Source organism: Quercus lobata, chromosome 5 (assembly GCF_001633185.2).
Source record: "Quercus lobata isolate SW786 chromosome 5, ValleyOak3.0 Primary Assembly, whole genome shotgun sequence".
Taxonomy (NCBI): Eukaryota; Viridiplantae; Streptophyta; class Magnoliopsida; order Fagales; family Fagaceae; genus Quercus; species Quercus lobata.
Window position 1 is genome coordinate 46,290,578 of NC_044908.1, and position 24,796 is coordinate 46,315,373.

General features: G+C 35.3%; 2 protein-coding genes across 2 annotated transcripts; one reads left to right on the forward strand and one right to left on the reverse strand.

Annotated features, from left to right (window-relative positions):
* The first annotated feature begins 405 nt into the window (after positions 1-405).
* LOC115989514 lies at positions 406-3,010 on the forward strand. The gene is given in 4 exon segments (XM_031113208.1): positions 406-727; positions 1,009-1,085; positions 1,559-1,650; positions 2,623-3,010. Coding segments are annotated over 4 exon segments (546 nt in total). The 5' UTR covers positions 406-437; the 3' UTR covers positions 2,710-3,010.
* Positions 2,577-13,335, reverse strand: LOC115989513 (protein trichome birefringence-like 38). Its single transcript, XM_031113207.1, has 6 exons — positions 12,835-13,335; positions 12,454-12,619; positions 10,355-10,530; positions 9,348-9,506; positions 8,552-8,837; positions 2,577-2,791 (listed from the first exon to the last, which is right to left on the reverse strand). The coding sequence occupies exons 1-6, from the start codon at positions 13,128-13,130 to the stop codon at positions 2,669-2,671; spliced, it is 1,206 nt and encodes a 401-aa protein (XP_030969067.1). The 5' UTR covers positions 13,131-13,335; the 3' UTR covers positions 2,577-2,668.
* Between the last annotated feature and the right edge of the window lie 11,461 nt (positions 13,336-24,796).

The window sequence follows — 24,796 nt, forward strand, 5'->3', positions numbered from 1 at the left end:
TCTCCGTAATTTTGTTGGTGTTTTGTGAATAAAATTTTACAGTTCATAACAAAAAAAAAAGGGTTAATATTTCCATTTCAACAAAATTAAGTCTCCAAGTCTAAAATAAATCAAATTAATAAATTTGAAATAAAAATAAATTTTAATTAGAGAAATGATATGACCACAATATTTTTACAACAAGTCCTAAGTGGCAGTTTGTTACTGATTGTTATTGTTGAGACAAAAAAATAATCTTAGTGTTAGGTTCAAATTTGAACCACTAACAACTAATCACTTATAATTTGTTGTGAAAATATTACTTATAATTTATTGTGAAAATATTATAAAAATATTGTGAATCTTAGCAACTCACTTTTAATTGTCAATGGAATGAATTTGAAATTATAATATACTAATATGCACATCCCAAATTCTACCTATAGTTGGCCAAGGAGATGACTTCCAACTCCTGCTGCTTACTCCTAAATTTCCCAGTTCAAGTTCGTTCGCTCACTAATTACACTTCCAATAATAAGAATTTCCCATTTCTACGTCTCACAAACCCATCCTCTCTCCGACTCCAACCTCCTCCAATTTCAGCTCCTCAATCCAAAGCCACATCGGCAGCCATGGAAGCCGACCAAAGTACCACCACCAACACCAGCACAAGCACAAGCAGCAGCGGCTCTTGCCCACCCATGAATCTCTTGTTCGTGGAAATGGGTGTGGGCTACGATCAACATGGGTACGTACTCCGTGCCCATTTGGCCTTTTCTCTATTACTCTGCTAGTTTTTTATGAACACCCATTTGTCAAATTTTAATATTGAATCGTAGGATTGGTGAGTTTTTATGTGGAAAAAGAGTTAACAAGATGAATTTTGTGATGCCCATTTGACTCTTTCTCAATTACTATCCCAGTTAATGATGAACACCCAGTTGCCAAAATTTCATATTGAATGGTAGGATTGGTGTATTTTCTATGAAAAAAAGAGAGTTAACAAGTTGATGAATTGTAATGTCACAGGCAAGACATTACGGCTGCGGCTATGCGGGCATGCAGGGATGCCATCTCTTCCAACTCGATTCCGGCTTTTCGAAGAGGTATTAATCCTTGGGTTTTCAGAGATTTTAGTGCCTATGTATATCTGTGGTGGTTATTATGGTTGTGGTATGGATTTGATAGATTTGAGGTTTTTGTGCTATTGTGGAAATTTTGACATTTGATAGAGTGGGGTTATGAAACAAGATTAATGTTTTCCATCTTGATGTAGTTTGCATTCTGCATTCTTGAAATTCTATTACTTTTGCTTATTTTGTGATTTTTTTATATAGATATCTGTTCTTGTTTCTTTGTATTTTGGTTAGATTTCTATCTATGTTGTTATAGTTTGGAAAAATTTGGCTAGCTTCAATGAGAAAACTGCGAATACGAGAGAGAGAGAGAGAGAGAGAGAGAGAGGTGTTTTCTGGTCCTATTGAAATGTGAGGACTTTATTTTTACTTGTTGCTAAGGATATGCATTTAACTATTTCTTTGCGGAAATTGTCTCATTTTCTGAGATGGAATTGGTGCAGGGTCCATTCCAGGTGTTACATTCGATCAGATGAAACTACAGATTAAGCTGGGAGTCCCTCATTCTCTCCAGCAATCCTTGGATATTGAGAGGGTCAAGTCTGTCTTTCCTTAGTGAGTATCTGGCTGTCTGTCTATATCATTGCATCTTAATTGTTATACACAGAATGTTCATACACCTCTCTTTGAAATAAGGGTAAATATATAATTAATTAAATGAAACGAAAGGTCTGTCTACCATCAATATTGCTTCCAGACACTGCAAATTCTCTTTTCTGTCCACTATCAAGGTCTATCTACCTCTCTTTGAGAAAATGCTTGTTCTATTTTCATTTCAAGTATATCCATTTTTTCCTACTTGTCTCTGTAATTTGAATTTGTATATGAGCAGAATATAATGAAGATGCTCCAATTAAGAAGGCAACCATACTTTTTGACATAATAAAAGTTGAAACAAAAATGTACTGATTGATGTGACATAATATACGCCAAGCTTAAAGATAATCTGCACCTCTTAGATGAAGTCAGTGATTAGTTGCAGCACCGATCTTGGATACAAAAATCTCATCACAAACTAGGATAAGAACTAGTTTATCCGTCATTGAGTTTATCTGTGGCACAGTTTCTGGTTACAGTGCAGTGACGTTGACCTAAGTTGCACCAGTACCAACACGGGTATGGGTATGGGTATGGAGGTATGGCATTTTAATTTTTTTTTTTAGGTATATTTTAAATGTTTTTGGACATAATATGTTTATTTTAGCTTTTAAAATTAATTAACAATAATAAAATGCTTGAAAACATATCTAAAATTAATTTGAAGGCAACAATAAATAGCAAAGAAGTACAATGACGCCCATAAAATGTTGTCTAAAGTACAAACCAAGAGTTCAAATAAACTGAATGCCTAAGTTGGACGGGTACCCACACAAGTACAGGTACAGGTATGAGGCCATTTTAGCCATGTCCGTCCAACATAGACATTAACACTGGTTAAATAAAAGATCATTTTTTGAAAAATTTATTCTCTTTCGACTTCCTATCTTATTTTCTCATGTAATTCCAGTGGGAAAATTGTGAAATTTGAAGTTGTGGATGGTGGACTTATATGCTCAAGTGGTGTTCATGTGGAAGAAATGGGCGACAAGAATGATGACTGTTACATAGTGAATGCTGCAGTATATGTTGGCTACTAGTTTCTTGTTTCCTCTGTTCCCTCTTTGAAGTGTTTGAAGGTTAGGTCTCAGTTCTCACTACCCACCATAGGATGCAAATTCCAATTATTGGAGTTCTTTCTTTTGTTGTTATGCAGAACAAACTTTCAAATAAAAAACAATTGACCATAATTTCAGTGCCCTGAGTCTGTCAAAATTTATCTTTCTGTCATGATTCAATCCCCTGCATGCATTTGTCTTTGCTTATTTATCATTTATATCAAATAATCTTTCTTGTTATTATCTCCGAGCATTCTTTGCTTCTGCATGCCTTTTGGTGTATGTCTGAGTATTGCATTATGTGTAATTAAATGGAATCACGGAAAATTATTTGAAGCATACCCAGTCTCTGGAATCAAATTCCTTCATTGTGGCTGAATTGGTTGATACCATACCTACAGGAAATTTAGGATCAGGAGATGATATATTTTGTAGTTGAGATGATTTATTCTAGGGAAATGGGTCTGGTTGATTCTTTGAATTGAGCTATTTTCAAACCAAAAAAATCACAGGCTAGGTCTGGTAAACCATTTGAACCCAGCCTAAACTACTAGTTGGTACACAATGGGTGGCCTTTCTATCGTTCGAACTACTTATTGATAGATGTGGGGGTGGGATAGGAATAATTATCTCTCTCCCAACCAGAAAAGAAAATTTGTTAAAGGTATCAGTAAATAGAGCTTGCCCTTGGTTGGGGGTTGTGATGAATGAGAAGTATTGGCTGAAGGTCCAGCTTTTGGAGGTCTAGGTTGAGAATGTGTAAGCAATTGGTGACATTTTGGAACATGAGTTTAATTAGTCGGATGGGGAAGCCCTACTTTTCCCTAAGGGAGGGACCCATATTCCTATCCAAAGAAATATACTTCTCTTTAAGGGGAGAACTACTATCAAATTTTGCAATGTAATGCAAAAAATTTGATTCATCCTCCAATCAAATCCGAGTGAATGAGATTCCCAAAATAGAAGTTATTTCACTTGTCACAAGATAGCGAGCTGGAACACATATGAATCTGCGAATAGTTACATTGCTTTGTGGCAAAGCAACAGCAGTCAGGTTGAAGGGCTCCAGCTTCTTCACCATCCTGGTTCAAACATAAATTCTCGTAGTGTTTCCAGGTCAAAACATGATAAGTGGGGCAGGTGAAGTCATATGTAGCTCTCATTACTTAAGTGGCTTTGCTTGTGAACTCAGTCCATTTAGAATTCTTTTTATTTTATTTTTTATTTTTTTATAAGTAATAACTTCATTGAAAGAAGAAGAGAAGGTACAGAGGGAAAAAAAGCACACAGGCCGTGTGCTAGAAGCAACAGGGGAAAAAAAACAAGTAACAATGAAAGTAAAAAAATCAAGCATATCAAGTAAAGAAATAAAAGTGGAAAAACCCGTAGCATTTGCCCAATCAAACAAAGTCTGAAAAAAGAGAAGCATCAACTTATGAATTGATCTTTCATTCCAGTCAAAGGTACCTGTATTCCTTTCCCTCCAAATGACCCACATAAAACAATGAGGGATCATTCTCCAAAGTGCCTTAGATCTGAGTCAGTTGAACTTGTTTGACCAACATGCCAAAAGTTCCACGACACTACGTGGCATGACCCAATGAACCCCAAATAGTGAACACATCATATTCCACAACTCTTGAGATACTGGACAGTGTAGGAGTAAGTGATCAGTAGTCTCCCCATTCCTCTTGCACATACAACACCAATCCTCCTCCACCACATTTTGCCTCCTTAAATTATTAGTGGTTAAAATTTCCCCAAAGCTATTGTCCAAATGAAGAAACTAACCTTTGGAGGCACTTTTGATTTCCACAACGGTTTCCATTGAAAAGAATCTGGATTTGGGGTTTGTAAGGCCCTATAGTAAGAACAAACATAAAAAACACCCCTAGGAGAGAGGTTCCAACAAATTTTATCCACCCCATTCCTTCTCCAAGATCCAGAATAAATAAGGTTCATAAATGATACAACTGGCTCCAGCTTCCAATCTTGAACCAGTCAATTAAATCTGATATTCCAATGGTAGTTTGCCTCTGAGGACAACAACAACTCAGCCACTGAAGCATCCTTGTTAATAGCAATATTGTAAAGTTCTGGAAAGATATTTTTCAAAGGAAGCCCCTTGCACGATGGATCACGCCAAAATTTAATACAAGAACCATCCCTCACCTTAAAGATGATAAAAGGATAAAAGTCATCCCACCCCTTTCTGATATAATTCAATAAACCAACCCCGTATGGCCCCTCCATGCTACAAGAACACCCCCCTTCCCCCCTCCACATGCTACCATATTTTGTTTCTATTGCCCTTCTCCACAAGGCAGTCCTTTCCCTAGCATATCTCCACAATCATTTCCCAAAGGAGACTTATTAAACAAAACCAAATTACTCACACCCAATCCCCCATATTGAACTAGTACACAAATAGGTGCGGTTTGGATAGGAATTATTGCGTCTGCATTTTGTGTTCTGCGTTTTTCTCTCTTTTTTTTTTTTTTTTTTCCTCGTGTCAGCTTTTTTAGGAGACAAGAATCGCTGTTCACGCACTAAAAAATATTAAAAATGGGTCCCACTGTACTATTCGCACATTTAAAAATTATTTTACTATAGTGTTTTCAATTTTCAGTTTCAGCAAAAATAAGTTGTATCCAAACGGACCCATAGTCTTCCACTTAACCAAATGATACTTAAACTCATCTCCTAATCCGCCCCACAGAAAATCCCTTTGTAATTTTTCAATACATCTAGTAACACTTACCGGGATAGGAAACAGAGATAGGTAGAATGTAAGCAGGCTGGGTAAGGTGCTTTTCAATAAATTGATTCAGCCCCCCTAGGAAGATACAATCTTTTCCACCCAGCCAACCGCTGCTCCATTTTCTCCATCACACTAGTCCAAATAGGTTTCGCCTTGAAAGTAGCACCTAAAGGAAGCCCCAAATAAGTCATGTGTAACGATGCCACTTTACATCTTAAAATACCAGCCAAGTTTCAACATTCTGTACATTTCCAACCGGAACCAGTTTAGATTTCCCCAAATTTTTTTTTAAACCATATACAATCTGAAACCAGACAAACACTGCTTTCAAATGCCAAATTTGCTCTGAATCCGCTCCACAAGAAAAAATCAAAGTATCATCTGCGAAGAGAAGATGAGGGATCTCAAACTGGCCCCTAGAATTTCCACCCACTGAAAAACCTGAGACAAAGTTTCCAATTCTATCTCTCTCAAACATCCGGCTGACGGCCTCCATAACAATCACAAACAAGGGAGGGGATAAAGGGTCCCCCTATCTCAAACCTCGTGAACTATGAAAGAAACCAGCTGGACTACCGTTAACAAGCACAGAAAAACGAACTGTGGAAATACATGAAAAAATCCACTGCCTCCATCTAGAACCAAGCCTACACCTTCGAAGCACATACAACAGGAAATTCCAATGCACATGATCATATGCTTTCTCCAAATCCAACTTACACAAAACCCCAGGAATTCCAGATTTAAGGTGGCTGTCTAAACATTCATTTGCAATCAGCACTGAATCCAATATTTGTCGCTCTTTGACAAAGACATTTTGAGGTTCAAGCACCACTTTATGAAGTACCTTTTCAAGCCTATTAGCCAAAACTTTTGCCAGGATCTTGTAGACCCCAGAAATCAAATTAATTGGCTGGAAATCCTTTATCTCCACTGCCCCAGGCTTTTTTGGAATGAGGGTAATGAATGTAGCATTAAGACTCTTTTCAAAATTACTGTGAGCATGGAGATAATGAAATACCTTCATAACATCTTCCTTTAGAATACCCCAACAGGATTGAAAAATAGACATCGTGAACCCATCCAGACCCGGAGCTTTATCCCCATTCATATTGGGTACCGCCTCAAACACCTCATCCTCTGAAAAACACCTTTCCAGCTAGCAAGACATTTCTTCTTCCAAAATAGAAAATTCCATCCCATCCAGCAAGGGCCTACGGATACTTGATTCCGAATGCAGAGCCTTATAAAACTCCACTATCTTTTCCTTGATGGTATTCCGATTGTTTATCTCCTCCCCATCCACCACTAATCGCCCTATGGGGTAGTTGCAGCGATGAGAGTTTGCAAGCCTATGAAAGAACTTCATATTTTTTTTCCCCTTCCTTCAAACAAAGCAGCCTAGATTTTTGTCTCCAACTAATTTCCTCCATCAACATAATTCTCTCAAGATCCGCTTTAGCCTGATCACGTTCACACTGTTCCCCTTCTAGCAAGGTTCTAGTCTCTTCAGTCTCATCCACAGCCGAAATACATCCTAGTAGAGAAACTCTGTTGAGCTGTATCACCAAAAACTGTTTCATTCCACTTCTTCAAATCTAATTTGAGGGCCTTGAGTTTATTAGCCAAAACAAAGCTCGGCGTACCATGAAACTGATAAGAATCCCACCAATTTTTTACCAAGTCAGTAACCCATCTAGTATTCTGGAAAAATGCAGCACTTAGTGTTGTCTGTTTCAGTGTTTCTTGCTGTGTTATTGGGATTAGATATCATGTGGTGTAAACTAAAGCAGAATTCGTTATTTGCATGATCTGAAAAGCAAACATACCTAAGTGAGTTCAATGCTGTCATTGATTCCAGGATTCTTGTTAAAAGACCATGGCCAACTGGTGGTTCACCAAACCTACCAGGATAGCAACGGCTCTGCTGATTCATTTAGTAGGACAGTGGGGGGAAAAAAAAAGACATGAAATATATGTGAGCTGCCTCTAAGTCTTGCTGTGAATGGTCAATAATATTGTTTTTGACACAGGTTTCTTTATATGCCTTGCCTTTTGCTGTTTTAACAAGCACTATAGATGTTTAGTGATGACTCTTTTAGGATGATAATATGATAGTATTTCTGTTTGGCATCTTGGGGACTATAAAATCAGAAAATTGCTAGAGATGATTGTTATGATTTTGGGAGTAGCATACTAGTGATAACGGCAAAGCTGAAACTTGAGAATTGGATAACTCAAAACCTGCCTGGGCAAAAATTGACAGTAAATACGAAGATACTTTAGCAGAAAAGTAAGATTTCTTGAAGTTGTGGTGTTGTAAGTCTCTGCTTATGGTGGAAGGCCTTGGGATGCTTCTTAGCTTATCATAGTCTTGGTCTTATGTAATTAAGACTTGGTAGCATGGTTTCTGCAACTGTAGAGCTCATACACAGCAATATGAATGTATCTTAAGTTTTTTTGCAATGTCAGAGTGAACTCCTTTCAATTAGCTTAATTAGAATTCACCCACTTCAACTTACTGCAAACTCATCTCAATTAAAAGGCTGTGTTTAAACTGCAAACAAATTAAACAGATTTAAAAGCAAACCTTGAAACTTGGCCTTTTGGGCTGATGTTTGTACTGAAAAGGACTTCAAAAAGATCTATAAACTTTTGCAATATTTATTAAATTGTACAATTACAATAGCGGATAGCTAATACTCAATGAACAGCGCTAGATATCAATTGTAAACAATAGAACATAACTTTAACTGAACAAATTTAAGTCTTTTCAGCTTTGAGCTCCTGCTTTCCTAGTCACATGCAATGCCATCTTCATCTCTATGTCAGACCCTTTTTTTTATATCATTGCACAATGTTTGTGTTTTAAATAATCAATTAATTTACAATTGATCATTGCCCTGCTTATTATGATCCACCAATGAACTAAAATGAGATGTTCAAATACCTCACCAATTTTACAAAACAATAATTTGGAAAAAAAAATTAAAATTTTTTCTTTTTGTTGGCAATCACATGCTGAGAGCTGTGTATAGGAGCTGGTTCCAGGTATCAGGCAATCCAGGAAGGCACCAGTGGCTACAGTCATTGCCTGGATGCTCACCGCTATAAGCTGAGGGGTGCGCATCTTTTCTCAATTGTGAGAGAGTTGTTATGTCAAGCAAATAAACAGGTTTCTTAATCTTACTTAACACATTGTTCACCACAGCAGTAGCTGGCGGTGGACCTGCTGGATAGGTTGACCCGGATAGAGGTTCAACTTCTCCAGAACAAGTATTTTTGGGTTGATTCCACTCCTGGCCCCTGTTTCAACAAAAAGCAATCAATATTTTTGTTACTCATTTGTTTTCCATTAGACTCTTTTAACTGACTCCACCCCTGGTTCTAAACTTGACTATAGACAAGTATTTAATAATTCAAAATTTAGTAACTATTAGTGCTGCTAGATTGCTAGTACAACTCTGATTTTGGTACCCTTTATTTATTTATTTTTTATTGCACATATATTGCCAACCAATCAAATAGGTTGGGTGACCCAGACCCTCCCAAGTTCCCATGTACAATGCTACTTCCAGGCTCGAAAATTGGACACCTCATTGCTGCAATTGATGCCATTAGGCCATTGATCTATTGGGACTACTACTAAGCATATTTTGCAATTAAAGAATTTGATGAACAATGCACCTCGGTTTGGGCTTTGAAGCACAATAACTAAGTTTCTATTGAACTTCTACTTTGTAAGCATTGTTGTTAACTTTTTGGTCTATACTATAATAATAGTAATTAATGGAATAGCTCGGGATTTTCACTTACTGATAATGGGTGGGAGAAATCCCCTGAAAGAAGACCTTGGTTTGAGTAGGATCAACATTTTGATCAACCCAGCTAGCCCATGTGTTGAGCCCCTTATTAAATGCTGTTAGACGGTCCATATCTTTGTACAAATTACTCCCATCTCGGATATAATCCCACCTGCATTCCACAAGCATCCGCAGCCACAACATTATAAAAGTGTAAATAAAACGCAATATAAATTTTACTACATAGAATTTGTTAACAGATGTGAGGATTGTGGTACGTTTGCATAACGCAATTGTAAGAGTAAAAAGTTGAGAAGGTAAAATGGTAAAAATGTTGAAACTTACAAGTTTTAATCTAAAGGTCGAGATTAAAAGTAAGTTTTATAACTTTTAATCATAGCCATCAAAAGTGTTATCGCATGATGCAATTAGCCCTAGCTATAGCATGCCTTCTCATTTGGAATGTTGTTTACACACTCTAGGTCCAATAATATAGATATTACAGACATCTATAGGAACCCAAATCTGTATTGTCTAAGGGCACCAAGCTAGCAGACTTATCAAGCACATTTTCAAGTCATACAAAACTCATCTTTTATGCTTCATCAAAATTTATTTCAGTACTTTAACTTTCAAGTTTATTCAATTAAGATTTTTTCATTAACTTTTGTTGTATTTTGTGGTTAATTTTTCAAAATTTTTTAATTTTTCTTCAAAATTTTTAAATTAAAAAATTCTAATTAATGATTGAAAAATATTTTTCAAATTTTCTTTTTCAAAAAATGTTAACAAAAATTGTCGGAAATGTCATAATTGAATAAATCTAAATTTCAAAAATTGAAATAAACGAAAGTAAAATTAGAAAATTGAAATAAATTCCGAAAAAACTTAAAAGGCGAATTTTACATTTTAACCCTAAAATTATTATTGAAAACGAGACAAAATCTAATCTACTGTATGAGCATAAGTCCCAGAATGCAAAACAAAAGAATGAATTGCAAATGAGATAGGTAAACGTACGGCTGAGAGTCTCCTGTGTGGGTCCACCAATGCCACGAGTTGAAGATCAGCATGTCCATCCCTTTCCATGAATTTCCACCCTGGATTGAGTCTAGGTTTAGCACGCGGCCCACGTCTTCTTTCACTATATCCACAAGGTATGGCGTTCTATGTAGAAGCAAACTAACCCCATACTCCTGCACCCATACATATACATTTGTTCTTTTCATTTAACTCTTACCCTTTTTTTTAAGGTCTTACCCTTCATTTAAAATCAATAAGTTTAGCATACAAAAATGACATCAAAATGAAAAGGACATCAATATAAGAGGATATATTGTAAACCATAAAAATGACATCAATTATATATAATTTTAAAAATAATGTTATATCAACCATAACTTGTTACAAGAAAAAAAAAAATATATATATATATATATACTTCTAACATTTTTCATCTTCTTTACTTTCAGTTTTCGGAACATGCTTTGATTTTAAGAACATGAAATTTCAAAAGAAGGAAAATGCAGATCAAAATTATAATTTTCTCTTATTCTTAATTTTTTTTTTTCATAAAAAATGTTGGTGCGGACATTAAAAAGTCAGTCACGACTCACAGATTCACAAGACAAGTTTATTCACGATTTAAGACAGTGACTTCTTGTACTGTATGAATATTCACGTGGACCAGAGTGGCCAATAATTTCATTTGTTTGGATTAGCTCACAACTTGCAATCATAATTTATAGTTAGGGGCCAAAGTGTATGAGTGTTTGACTATCTTGGTTCGACTGGTAGCTCCTTTTTCTTTTTGCCTCGATTGGTAGCAGGGGCGGCGTCATCCTAAGGCCAGGGTGGTCCTAGGACCATCCTGACCTAATTTATATATATATATATATATAATGATAATAATAATAATAATTTAAAATTTTTTGTTTGTTTACCTTTCAAAAAAAATTTGGGAACACCTTCAGTTTTTTATGCCAATAAAATTAAATTTTGCTCTATAATTTGTTCTACATTCAGTAGATGAATGATTGTTTGGTTGTGTATATTGAAAGAGATATAACTTGTAGCATTGATAATGAGACTATCATGCACCGATTTCAAAATATGAAAACTCATAAGAGGTAATTGTAAACTTTATATATTTGCGTATTTTTATTATTGTTGTTGTTGTCAATATATGAATTTCTCTTTTTAATAGATTATATAATTTATATTTATTAAGGAAACATCATGAGAAAAATTTCTAGAACCGCCACTGAATTGAAGAGAATGGTTTCAAATCTTAACGACTTTTAATCTCCTTAAAAGACTTTATGTAAGAAAAAACTAAAACCGATGTTCAAAGTTTGTAAACATGAAAAATACAATAAAAGCATGCTATTTAATAATAAAATTTTCAAAATTCACATTTAATAAAATGATTTAGAAAAAGTTTAAATGATTTATTTTGTAACTAATTTGTAGGGAGACTATTTCCCTTTTATTAAATTTAAGCTGGTACATATATGAACCAAGGATCCAAATGTAATTTGACCTACCACGTGTGTTTTTTTTTTTTTTTTTTTTTTTTTTTGAAACACCTACCACGTGTTATTATACCTATTCCTACAATAATGACCATAGAGAAAGAAAAAAATAATAATAAGCGCGTATAAGAGGGAAGGTTGCGTATGGCTTCATGATGATCGAGCGATCACAGACTGTCAAATGGTATGGGTGACTCATCATTCTTGTCCTAACCTTGTACATGAAAAAGTGGAAGAATAAAACATTCTAAATAATGATTAAAAAAAAAAAGAAAAGAAGAAAGATATAAATTCTAATTAGTTTAACTGGTAAAATTTTTAAAAATTAAATAAAAAATTTGGGATTTATTTCTCATTTATACTAAAAGTTGATTAGTTGAATGATAAAAAATTATCAAAATCTATAGGAAAATTAAATAAAAAATCTGGGATTTACTTCTTATTTATACTAAAAATTGATTAATTTAATAATAAAGAGTTATCATCATAAAAAAACAGAGAAAGAGAAAGATATGAAGTGAATCACTAAATAAAATTGATTTGATAATAAATAAATAAATAAAAAAAAGGCGAAATTGAGCTCACCGGAAAGGTCACGGACTCTTTACTCATCACAGAGTTGTATTTGGCACTGGGCACTGACGCGTAAATCATACATGACAATGATTCAAACATGTTCAGACTCAGTGAGTCACCCACAAACATTATCTTCTTTCCTCTCCACCTCCTCAGAAATCCCATCCCATCAAACCTACAACGAAAACAATAAACCATACTTCAAAATTAATAATTGGTTTCTCAGTGAAACAATATTCAAAAAACATGTTCCGAAACATTTGTGTTCTGTCATAGTATTTTCTAAACAAACATATTATTACTTTTGCTATTTGCCACTCCAAACTTGGTTAACGTAAACAAAAGTTGATGAGCAAGTCGTGAGTTTATATATATACTTGATTATATTACCTGGGCAAGTCACAGGAATCAGGTTTCCAAGCATACTTAAGGTACTGCTTATCAGGTCTACCATACTTTTGGCAATTAAACTCAGGGTCTATGTATGGACAGCTTGAATCATAGAGAGGATATGAAGGATCAATAACCCATTTGCCTTTGAACAAATTGCAATCACTCGCTTGCTTCCTACCTCTTGTTAACCTGGTCACATTGTAGAACTGTCCAGCTCTTGCTTGCTCCAGAGACAACAACAAGAGCAGAACCTGAAGAAAGCAAGAGATTAAGGCCTGGAAACGAAATCCCATCTCGGTTTTTAGGTCTTGATTATGAAAGTATGTGATTAAATTCAGAACCGTGAATAAAAGAAATCCGTGATATAGAATTTATAGGGAAAGAATGACATGGGTTTATAGTGTATTGTGTCTATGATGAAGACATGGCCATCCAGACAATTGTGGGCTCTTTTTATAGCTTGCCAAATCGCTGGTTGCACTTATCTGAGTTGTCTCAAGAGTCAAGACGTTTGTCTCACTTCATTTGGTAAAGTATTAATTGGTGGTACCCGTGACCTACGTTTCACGAACCATTCAATCTAGATAGAGTTTATACCATGGTTTTGAAAAAACGACTGAAAGCAAAATTGGATTTGTCTTCAGTTCACGGTTTTTACTGGTTTTGGGATTTATACTAGGCCGAACTGGGGAGCGGCTGATTCCATCTAGTTTTTAAAACCATGGTTTACACTTCATTCATTGTTGGTACTGCGACCTATCATTTATCTATAATCTATAATTTATTTATAATATATACTATAATATAAAAGTTGGATTTAGCTTGTAGATGCATACAACGATGATAAATGGAGCTATCTTTTTCCTCAGAAAAAAAAATAAATAAATGGTGCTATCTTCTATTTATTTAGAATGATGTGGACATAGGATGACATGTGGCAAGTAGCAATTTGTCTATAACATCTCACATTTGACATATGATAATACATTTAATTATAAAATTAATGGTACCTTGCATTTAATATTCTTAAAGTCTCACATATATGGCAATACATTTAATTATAAAATTAATGTTACCTTACATTTAAGGGAAATGTTAACGAATGTCCTTAGGACACTGGTTAATAGAAAATTATTAGGTACTCCCGAAATACCATAAATGCGTACTCCCTCTTCTCACATGAATGGTGGGTCCCACTAATTAGTGGGACCCACCATTCATGTGAGAATAGGGAGTACGCATTTATGATACTTCAGGAGTACACAATAATTTCCTCTGGTTAATAATTCATTTAAAGAAAGTTTTTATGGAAAATGGAAAAAAAAAGTAATTAATATTTTGACAGCTTTTTTCATTTCCCATAAAAGTGGTATCAAAATTTTCCTAAAATGAATTATTAACCCGTGCTTTAAGGGTATCAAAACTTTCCTAAAATGGATTATTAACCAGTGTTTTAAGGACACTCGTTAGCATTTCCCTACATTTAATACTCTTTAATACTCTTAAAGTCTCACATATGCCATATGACAATACATTTAATTATAAAATTAATGGTACCTTACATTTAATACTCTTAAAGTGATGATGCATGTCAATTGTTAATAATTCATTTAAATAGAGTTTTTATGGGAAATGAAAAAAAAAATTAATATTTTGATAACTTTTTTCATTTTCCATAAAAATGGTATCAAAATTTTCCTAAAATAGATTATTAACCAGTGTCCTAAAAGCATTTAATTATAAAATTAATGGTACCTTACATTTAATACTCTTAAAGTCTCACATATATGGCAATACATTTAATTATAAAATTAATGTTACCTTACATTTAAGGGAAATGCTAACGAATGTCCTTAGGGTATTGGTTAATGGAAAAGTTTTTATGGAAAATAAAAAATAAAAAAAAGTAATTAATATTTTGACAGCTTTTTTCATTTCCCATAAAAGTGGTATCAAAATTTTCCTAAAATGAATTATTAACTAGTGCTTTAAGGGTATCAAAACTTTCCTAAAATGAATTATTAACCAGTGCTCTAAGGGCACTCGTTAGCATTTCCCTACATTTAATACTCTTTAATACTCTTAAAGTCTCACATATGCCATATGACAATACATTTAATTATAAAATTAATGGTACCTTACATTTAATACTCTTAAAGTGATGATGCATGTCAATTGTTAATAATTCATTTAAATAAATTTTTTATGGGAAATTAAAAAAAAGCAATTAATATTTTGATAACTTTTTTCATTTTCCATAAAAATGGTATCAAAATTTTCCTAAAATGGATTATTAACCAGTGTCCTAAAAACACTTGTTAGTATTTCCCTACATTTAATACTCTTAAAGTCTCACATATGCCATATGACAATACATTTAATTATAAAATTAATGGTACCTTACATTTAATACTCTTAAAGTGATGATGCATGTCCATTGTTATTAAACTTGGACTGGACATTGACCCAGTCTACGAGTCGGGTCATTGGTTCAACCGATAACCCACTGGTTGAACCGTAAGGTCAAATAAATTTTTTTTAATATATATATATATTTATATAATTTTGTGAAATCCTAACATTAATATGTAATTTTTTTTTAAAAAAAGGCATGTGCCTAAAATAAACGCGCCATTATAATTAAAAATTAAGGTTTTACAAGTAATAGCATTAGAAATTCGATAAATTCACAAGCAAAATAAAGGAATGCCATAAGATTGCAACAAAATTTTTGCTAAATAAAATCTTGTTACATATCTTAAAATTTTTAATATTAAAAAAAAAGAAAAATCAAATTACGTAAACAAAAGAAGAGAACAAAAAGGGTTTAAGACTTAAACTTAAAGCAACAAACAAATAAAGGGCAAAAAACGCAAACAAAAGAAGAGAAAATAAAGTTCAAGTATTGAACAATGTAACATATTTTGATATACTCTTACATATGAGTCCAAATTTTCTGTCCCACTTTTCCTGCTCCACTCTATGCTCCACCAATAAAAACTTGCCACATGTTCACCTAATTAATTAATTACTACCATTAATTAATAATGGTAGTATTAATAAGTCAATAATGGTAGTAATTAATTAATTAGGTGAACTTGTGGCAAGTTTTTATTGGTGGAGTATAGAGTGGAGCAGGAAAAGTAGGACAGAAAATTTGGACTCCATACATATCTACGTGCTAACTGGCTACGTGAAACTGAAAAATAATATGTTATTAAATTATCATATTATCATACATTAAACAGTAAATAAGTGAGAGATCACTTTTATTTATTTATTTTTTTCCTTTGGGTTTTCTTTTATTTAAATTACCATATTATCAACTGTGGGTACTTTTTTGGAGTTACTTGGTAGCCTTTTTGGCTTTTTGTACTCTCCTTTGGTATCCCACATCGAAGAAATCTCCCTCCCCCCCGGGCCTTATAAGCGCAAGCCTTAGACGAGAGAGTACCATCAGTTAAACTTAAAGCAACAAACAAATAAAGGGCAAAAAACGCAAACAAAAGAAGAGAAAATAAAGTTCAAGTATTGAACAATGTAACATATTTTGATATACTCATATGTATCTATGTGCTAACTGGCTACGTGAAACTGAAAAATAATATGTTATTAAATTATCATATTATCATACATTAAATAGTAAATAAGTGAGAGATCATTTTTTTTTTTTTCCTTTGGGTTTTCTCTTATTTAAATTACCATATTATCAACTGTGGGTACTTTTTTGGAGTTACTTGGTAGCCTTTTTGGCTTTCTGTACTCTCCTTTGGTATCTCACATCGAAGAAATCTCCCTCCCTCCTAGGCCTTATAAGCATAAGCTTTAGACGAGAGAGTACCATCAGTTATCTGGGTTATTAAAATCTAGCCAGGTCACACGGTTTGCTTAAAACTCACCAGGTTTTCCTAGTTTTGATCGGGTCTAATATACATCCGATCCAATTAATGACCCAAACCGGTCTATGTGTTGGGTCACCAAGTTACAGGTCCGACCGGTCGGGCCGGGCTGAGTTTAATAACACTGTGCATAGCTATATTATTTACTAATATATATTTTTCCCTATTTACAATTCACATTTAACCATTTGATAAAAAATAATATAATTATAAAATAAAATTAATTCTTTTTATTATAATAAAGAATTGAAGTACCCTTCCTAAATAAATAAATAAAGAAGAAGAAGAAAAGAATTGAAGCACCATATAGTCGCATAAAATCTTTTAAAAAAACATTTAATAATTAAATTTTTTATAAATATCTAATTATATATATACTAATTTAAAGAAAAAAAAGTGAGTACTTTCTAAAATTATTTTCCAGCCAAAAAAAAAAATGAAAAGATTAAACTTTTTATCAAACTATCTTTAATTAAAAAAAAAAATGTTGCATACAATCTTTGAAAAAAAAAAACGATTTAAAAAAACGATTTAAATATTTTATCTAATTATATGCACTATTATTTTATATATAATAAAATGGGTCTCCATAAATTACTCCTAAAAAAAAAACCTTCCCTATAAAGATAATGTCTTCTCTTGATTTTTTTTTTCTTTTTTTGTCTTCTATTCCAATTTCCATTCTCCTTTGACCTACCTATTATATTAATGAAAAAAACAATAATTATTTTCTATTAGAGCCCATTATGATTTATGATGACATTAAAAAAAAGTTGTAAAAGTTAAATGTGTGAAAATATCTAATAATTATTAGAATTAATTAAAATTTTAAATTAAAAGAAAAATAAAAATTAAGGAAAGAGGGAGATATGGACGTTTGGGTGTAGAAACTGAACAGGAAACAAAATTGCCATACTTAAATCATTATTTTCAGTTACAAACCTAAATTATATTATTATTACCATAATTATACTCATTACGTAATAAATTTATAATAAATATTACAATAGAAGTCCTCAAGTCTTAAAGCACAGTCTAACACATTAAAGTGATTACCATTTGCCTTTTAAGTTTACCATATTTGAATTTTCAATCAATACACAATAAAATATTCCCTAATGAGAAAATCATGTCATTCATGCATACAATATCATTACAACTCCCCAAAAAAAGGGACAAATAAGAGAAATAAACAACTTATTCAAATGTGATATAAAATAATTATTAAAAAAAAAATCACCAATTCTGATTCACTTAACCCATGCCTATTGAGTTGTCCTATGAACTTTAGGAGCTGTTTGGATTCATTTTTTTGATCACTCAATTTCCATCACTCATCACTCATCACTCAATTTTCCACACTCGTTTGACATCATCACCCAATTTCCATCATTCAATATTTTTCACACTATATGTGGGCCCATACCTGTCAGCCGGTGCAGCTTTTTCTTAATTTTTTTTTTTAGTACCCAAACTCTTCGAAGCTTTAAAAAAAAAAAAAAAAAAAAAAAAAAAAAAAAACCAGAACTAAAGACCGAACAAGTGGAAAAAGAAAGAAAGTCAAAAGGTGGTCATAAGTTGTGGCTGTGGGTCCCCTATGTGTGTTTAATTACAATATTACCATTGAGTTATGAGTTATGAAAACTGAAAACAGTCTTTGGTTGTTTTCAGTTTCCATAACTCATAACTCAAAAATTAGAGAATTGAGTGATGGAAACAGAGTTATCGTTTGCCAAACAACCTTTTTTGCTATGGGTCTCACCATTTTTGAGTTATGAGTTATGGAAACTGAGAATTGAGTTATAGAAATTGTCAATCCAAACAGCCCCTTAGTAACTAATGCGTTTTCATCTCCAGCAACAACAAAAACATTTTTTTTTTTAGAATACTAAATATTTTAACAAATATACAGGAGAGAAGAGAAAGTCTTAAAGAAATTGACAGTAGTATATATTCAAAAATGGCTTAACTTTTGGATATACAACACAGACTTTCTACCTCTTTAACTCGCACTCATTTTTTTTTTTTTTTTTTGAGAAAGAAGTAAGCGAGTTTTATTGAATAATTTCAGAATGAAATATATCATCCACATCATTGGGTAGCTCTTCTACCCAAATATCAGTATCTGCAGTTAGAACTGCTCTTCTAGCTAGGGCATGGGCTATTTTATTACCCTCCCTACGAACGTGCACAAAACAACTAGTAACCAGAGTAGAACTAAGACAACGGATCTCATCTATAATATGGCCGAATAGAGTATGGCATGCTCCTGTCGAGTTTATGGCTGCAATAACCTTTGGCAATCTCCTTCAAAAACCATCTGAGACAGACACAGCTCCCTAGCCAGTGTAACGGCTCGACTTGCCGCTAGAGCTTCAGCGTGCTCTACTGAATGTGGTAGCGCGATTCTTTGGCTCAAAGTTGCTATCACATCGCCGTTATAGTCCCTTACCACCACTCCAAGTTTGGCACAGTTGCAATGCTTAAACAATGCCGCGTCAAAATTTTCTTTGTAAACACCCTCTGGTGGTGGGGATCAGCTAGCCCAAGGTGATCGTGAAACTGGACTAGGGACCTGTTTATGGACGTCCAAAAATTCCATCACCATCTCCTTCACTCGTTTGTGGACCTCATGAAGGGGCCACATTGGCTGGTGCTCGCAAAGCCTATTCCGACACTGCCATAGACTCTATGCGGTTGTGGCAAAAACAGCCACGTTGAAGGCAGAACCCAGCTCCAAAACAGCCTCAAAGAGATCCAAGAAAGATCTAAACACCCTTTGATACAGTTTAGTGAAGCAGAAACACAATTTCCAAACCGCCTTCGCATGGTCACAAAGCCATAGCACGTGTAGAATTGTTTCCTGGTGTTCTTCACAAAATGAACAAGTCTCGTCCACTGGGATTTGCCGACGTACCAGGATTTGCTTTGTGGGTTGTGAGTCCTTTGCCGCTCTCCAAATGAAGTGCTTGATTTTTTGGGAAGTTCTAATCTTCCAAATTCCTTTCCACACATTCCCAGCCATCCCACCAGAGGAAGAAGGAGAAGAATGAAGCACCTCAGATGCAAGCATGTGGTAAGCTGTTTTGACCGTGTAGCTTCCATCAGGCGACAAAGGCCATACAAGATAGTCCACTTGATGCAACTTGCTCACGTAAATCCTCCTTATTGTCTCCACCTCCCAAGGATAAAAGGAGCTCTCCAGCAACTCAATATTCCAATCCCTAGTATTAGGATAGAAAAGATCAGAGACTTTCTCGACACTTGCATCCACCCTTGGTGAAACTATCTTGCCTCTTCCAGGTTCCGGAAGCCATTTATGCTCCCATATATTAATAGAACGCCCATCCCTAACTCTCCAGACAGCACCTTTTAGGATCACCTCTCTAGATTGTAAAATACTTTTCCACGCATACGACCCATTCAAAGATATAGGGACCTCCAAAATGCTACCCTCCGGAAAATATTTTACACTTAGGACTTTGTATAATAAAGTGTCCCTTTTGTGGTACAGCCGCCAAACCTGCTTTGCTAGCATTGCCTTATTAAAGTTTTGGATATCACGAAAGCCCATACCACCAACCGATTGGATGAGCACAAAGTACTCCATTTCACCCAATGAATCTTCTTTGTCTCTCCTTGCCCCCACTAAAACTTCTGAATCATTGCCTCAATGTCTTTACATAGGCTAACCGGAAGTTTAAATACATTCATTGAGTATGCCGAAATTGATTGGATAACGGTCTTTATCATAATCTCCCTACCGGCTTGGGAAAGAAACTTTTTTTTCCATCCTTGCATTTTGGACCAAAGGCATTCTTTAATTTGGGTAAAGCATGCCTTCTTATTTCTTCCTACAAATGAAGGTAATCCCAAATATTTATCATAATGCTAGATTGCTAGAAGGCCTAGAGACTCCTTGATTGCTTCTTGGGTAGCTTCACCTGTGTTTTTGCTGAAGAAAAGAGTAGTCTTTTCCTTATTCACTACTTGACCTAATGCCGCTTCATAGGTGGCTAGGAGTTCTTTTATTTCTCATATTCCTCCAAGGTGGACCCACAAAATAAAAGGCAATCATCTACAAAAAAGAGATGGGTTAGCTTCGGTCCCTTTTTGTAAATTGAGAAGCCATGAATCTCCCTATTATCTGCGGCTCTTCTTAGAATAGAGTTTAGACCTTCTGCACAAAAAAGAAATAGATAAGGAGACAAAGGGTCCCCTTGTCTAATTCCTTGAGTTGGTGAAATCATTCCTTGTGGCTCCTCATTCACCAAGATGGAATAGGACACCGTAGAGATGCACTCCATAATTAGCGTCACCCAAGATCTATGAAAACCCAACTTCAACAGAATTTTCTCCAAGAAAACCCATTCCACCCTGTCATACGCCTTGCTCATGTCGAGTTTTAGAGCCATGAAACTTGTTTTTCCTGTACAGCTTGTCTTCATATGATGCAATGATTCATAAGCAATCAAAATGTTATCAGTAATCAACCTCTCAGCAATAAAAGCACTTTGAGTTTCTGAGATGATGTTATTTAGCATAGGTTTTAACCTATTTGCTATAACCTTACTGACAATTTTGTAAATCACATGCATAAACTTATAGGTCTAAACTTTGACACTTTTTCTGGATTTTTAACTTTTGGAATCAAAGAAATAAAAGTGTGATTAATTGATTTTAAGATAGATCCAGAATTAAGGCAAGATAACATAGCTTGAGTAATATCCATTCCCACATTTGACCAATAAGTTTGATAAAAGAGTGGAGGCATACCATCCGGTCCAGGGGCTTTTAGGGGAGCCATTTCTTTTATGGCACATTCCACTTCTTCTCCTATGTATGGGGTTGTAAGTTTGGCATTCATCTCTGACGTTACCACCTCTTGGAAACCTTCTAAAATGCTCTCTAAATTATGCGGATTTGATGTTGTGAATAAACCTGCATAGAAATCAACAAGCATCTTTGAAATCACTCCTTCCTCTGTTTGCCAAACTACACAATTGTCCCTGAGTCCCTTGATGAAATTCCTTTGTTTTCTTTGAGTGGCTATTCCATGGAAGAACTTGGTGTTCCTATCTCCACTCTTAATCCATTGAACTCTAGACCTTTGATGCCATATCAGTTCTTCTTTGTCATAAAGCTTGCTTAGCTCTACCTTCAGTGTTACCACTTCCTGATGATTTCCATCATTGACCAATTTAGCTTTTGCCTGCCACAAAAGTTCCTTTGTTTCCTTTATCTGTTTCTTCACATTACCAAAATGGAGTCGACTCCACTTTTTCAACTTCTTCTTGCATTTTTTGAGCTTCACAGTTGCTATGTGCATAGGAGTGCCTACCGCATGAGTTGCCCATGCTCTAGCCACCGTGTTGCTGCACCTCGGGTCCGCTGTCCACATCGCTTCGAACCTAAACGGCTTACGCTTCCATCTTTGACTCTCCCCATTTGGATCAAGGTTAAGTAGCAAAGGTTTATGATCAGACGTGAAGCAATGGAGGTGTTCAACTCTGCCCGTGGGGAATCAATCTAACCATTCGTAGTTGGCAACACCTCTGTTTAGCCACTCCCATACCAACTCACCCCTCCATCTTCCATGCCACGTAAAGTTTGGACCTGTGTACCCTAAGTCAACGAAGCCACCTTCGTCTAACATTTCTCGAAAAGATTGCGTGAGATTATGGGACCGTGGCACCCCTATACTCTTATCACTCACCTCCAATAGTTCATTAAAATCGCCGAAAACACACCACGGTAGTTTTGGTTTTGAACAAAGCATGCGTAACATATTCCACCCTTCACTTCTTCTAGATGTCTCAGGCTCCCCATAGAATCCCGACAAGCGCCATGCATTCTCGATACACCCATGCACAATGACGTCAATGTGATCATTAGAGAAGCTGTCAATCCATACTACATCTTCATCCCTCCATAACATAGCCAATCCTCCCCCTCTTCCATCACTAGGGACTGTAAAACACCCATCAAACTTCAATTGACATCAAACCCAGTCCATATGTTCTCTATCCGACCATGTTTCAGATAAAAACACTATCGCAGGACCTTTTGCTTGCACTAAGTCTACAAGCTGACCAACTGCTCGGCGATTCCCAAGCCCCCGGCAGTTCCATGCTAAAAGAATCATTGGTGTCGGCGAGGCTGGGAACCAGTCTCCACCGTTGTCATTGTATTTTCCTTGGCCACCTTCTTCTTACTCACATCCAGTACACTATCTTCGTCTTCCTCGTCTATGTGTGTTCTCTTTGTTAACAGAGATAAACTTTGCACTATGGGCTCACTAATAATTCTATCTCTACGGACCTAGCCTCTAGATTTTATTTTTCTTTCATCGTGGGCTGTAACTGAGCTTAAGTCCAAGCCCAAAGACTTGAGCCCACATAAAGTCTGCTTCGTTGATTGCCCTGAGCCTTCCTCTAAACTTTTTTCAACCTGTGTTTCCTTAAATCCCTCTACATTATCATATTTCTTCAACTCATCATCAATGCCCTTTAACTGCTCTTGAAATTCCGCTTCCTGCATGTTATTGACCAAATTTGAAACCGTTGAATTATTCAAATTTGTTTCCATATTTGTATTGGTCCCATTACTGCCCTCCGGATTTTGCGGAATATCATTAATGACAGGGAGATCACCCATCGGACCAGCACCGGACTCCACTCCTTGTTCCGTATCCTCATCTCCATCTCTCTCCGGCACTAATTCCAGTCCCTTAGTGTCTCCATTAAGGTCATCACCCTCTCTGCGTTCATCATCCTCTATCCCCACCACTCGGATCACTGTTCACCACGACAGGTTTGGTGTTGAAGCACGCAGCCACGCCCCAAACTACTGGTCCCTTCCTCTCAAAGATCCTCTACTTTGTTCCCATAGTGGACAGTCTCTGTCACTGCGCGTCAACTTGCCGCACCAGTAACATATATTAGGTAGCCTCTCATACTTGAAGCTTACCATTCTTCCTTGCCATTTGCCATAGCAATCTTGCGACCTCGACACAGGGGTTTGGTCGTATCCACTGCAACCCTAAGTCGTATGAAATTAAAGGCATTCCCACTCCCTTCCTCCGATGCTCTTGAATCTACATTGTTGGCTATTGAAATGATCTCCTTCGCTACTGTCAATGAAAAGCTTCGTAAGGGTAAATCATGAATCTGCACCCAAAAGTGAGTCACACTAAAATCCAGCTCTCTAATATCTTCATTCGTATCCATCCTTTTCAGAGCAACCAAATGTTTGTCGAACGTTCATGGCTCCCCCGATAGAATCCTCTTAATATCTGATGCCTTAGGAAAGACAAACAACACCATGTGATCCCCCATATCCCTAATTTCAAACCCCTTTTTGGTCTTCCATAACAAGGTGAAGGTTTTTGCTATAGCCTCCATGTTCAGAACTCGCTTAGTATAGAATTTCGCTGCCAACAAGAATTCACCCACTCCTAGTTCATCTCGGACTACAAACTTATTCCCCTTAGAATCCGAGAGTGACAGCTTCTCCCATGAACCTAACAACTTCTCCATAACTCTCGAAAGAAAACTAGCACTTACTCTCCTCACTGCTCACAAAGTACGATAGGAATAAACTAGAAACAGCCTCCCTCCCGAGTAGGCACTAAAACATTCTACTGAAAGCTAGGGTTTTGGCATGCCGTGCCTTCTTCCAAAGAAACTGTTTTCCCATGGAACCTTTCTCCTTGTTAAGTTTGGATTAACTCGCACTCATTTTGATTAAAGAAAACCTCTTTAATCAAAATAGTAAATGAAAAATTAATAAACCTTAAACTCTATATTAAGTACTTACACAGTGGGTTCCATTTGAACCAAACCTGATTTACTTTTTTATTAATACAATATTTCATAAGATTTCATTTTTATTAGTTTACCGTGCATCATAGTTAGCAACTATAGAACATTATATTTGAATAAAACCTTACTTTTATTTGAAACTCGATTATATATACGCGTGTGTTTTTTTAACTGCAAACAAAAAATAAGCAGATTTAAAGCAGCCTTGAAACATGGCCTGTTGGGCTAACGTTAGTA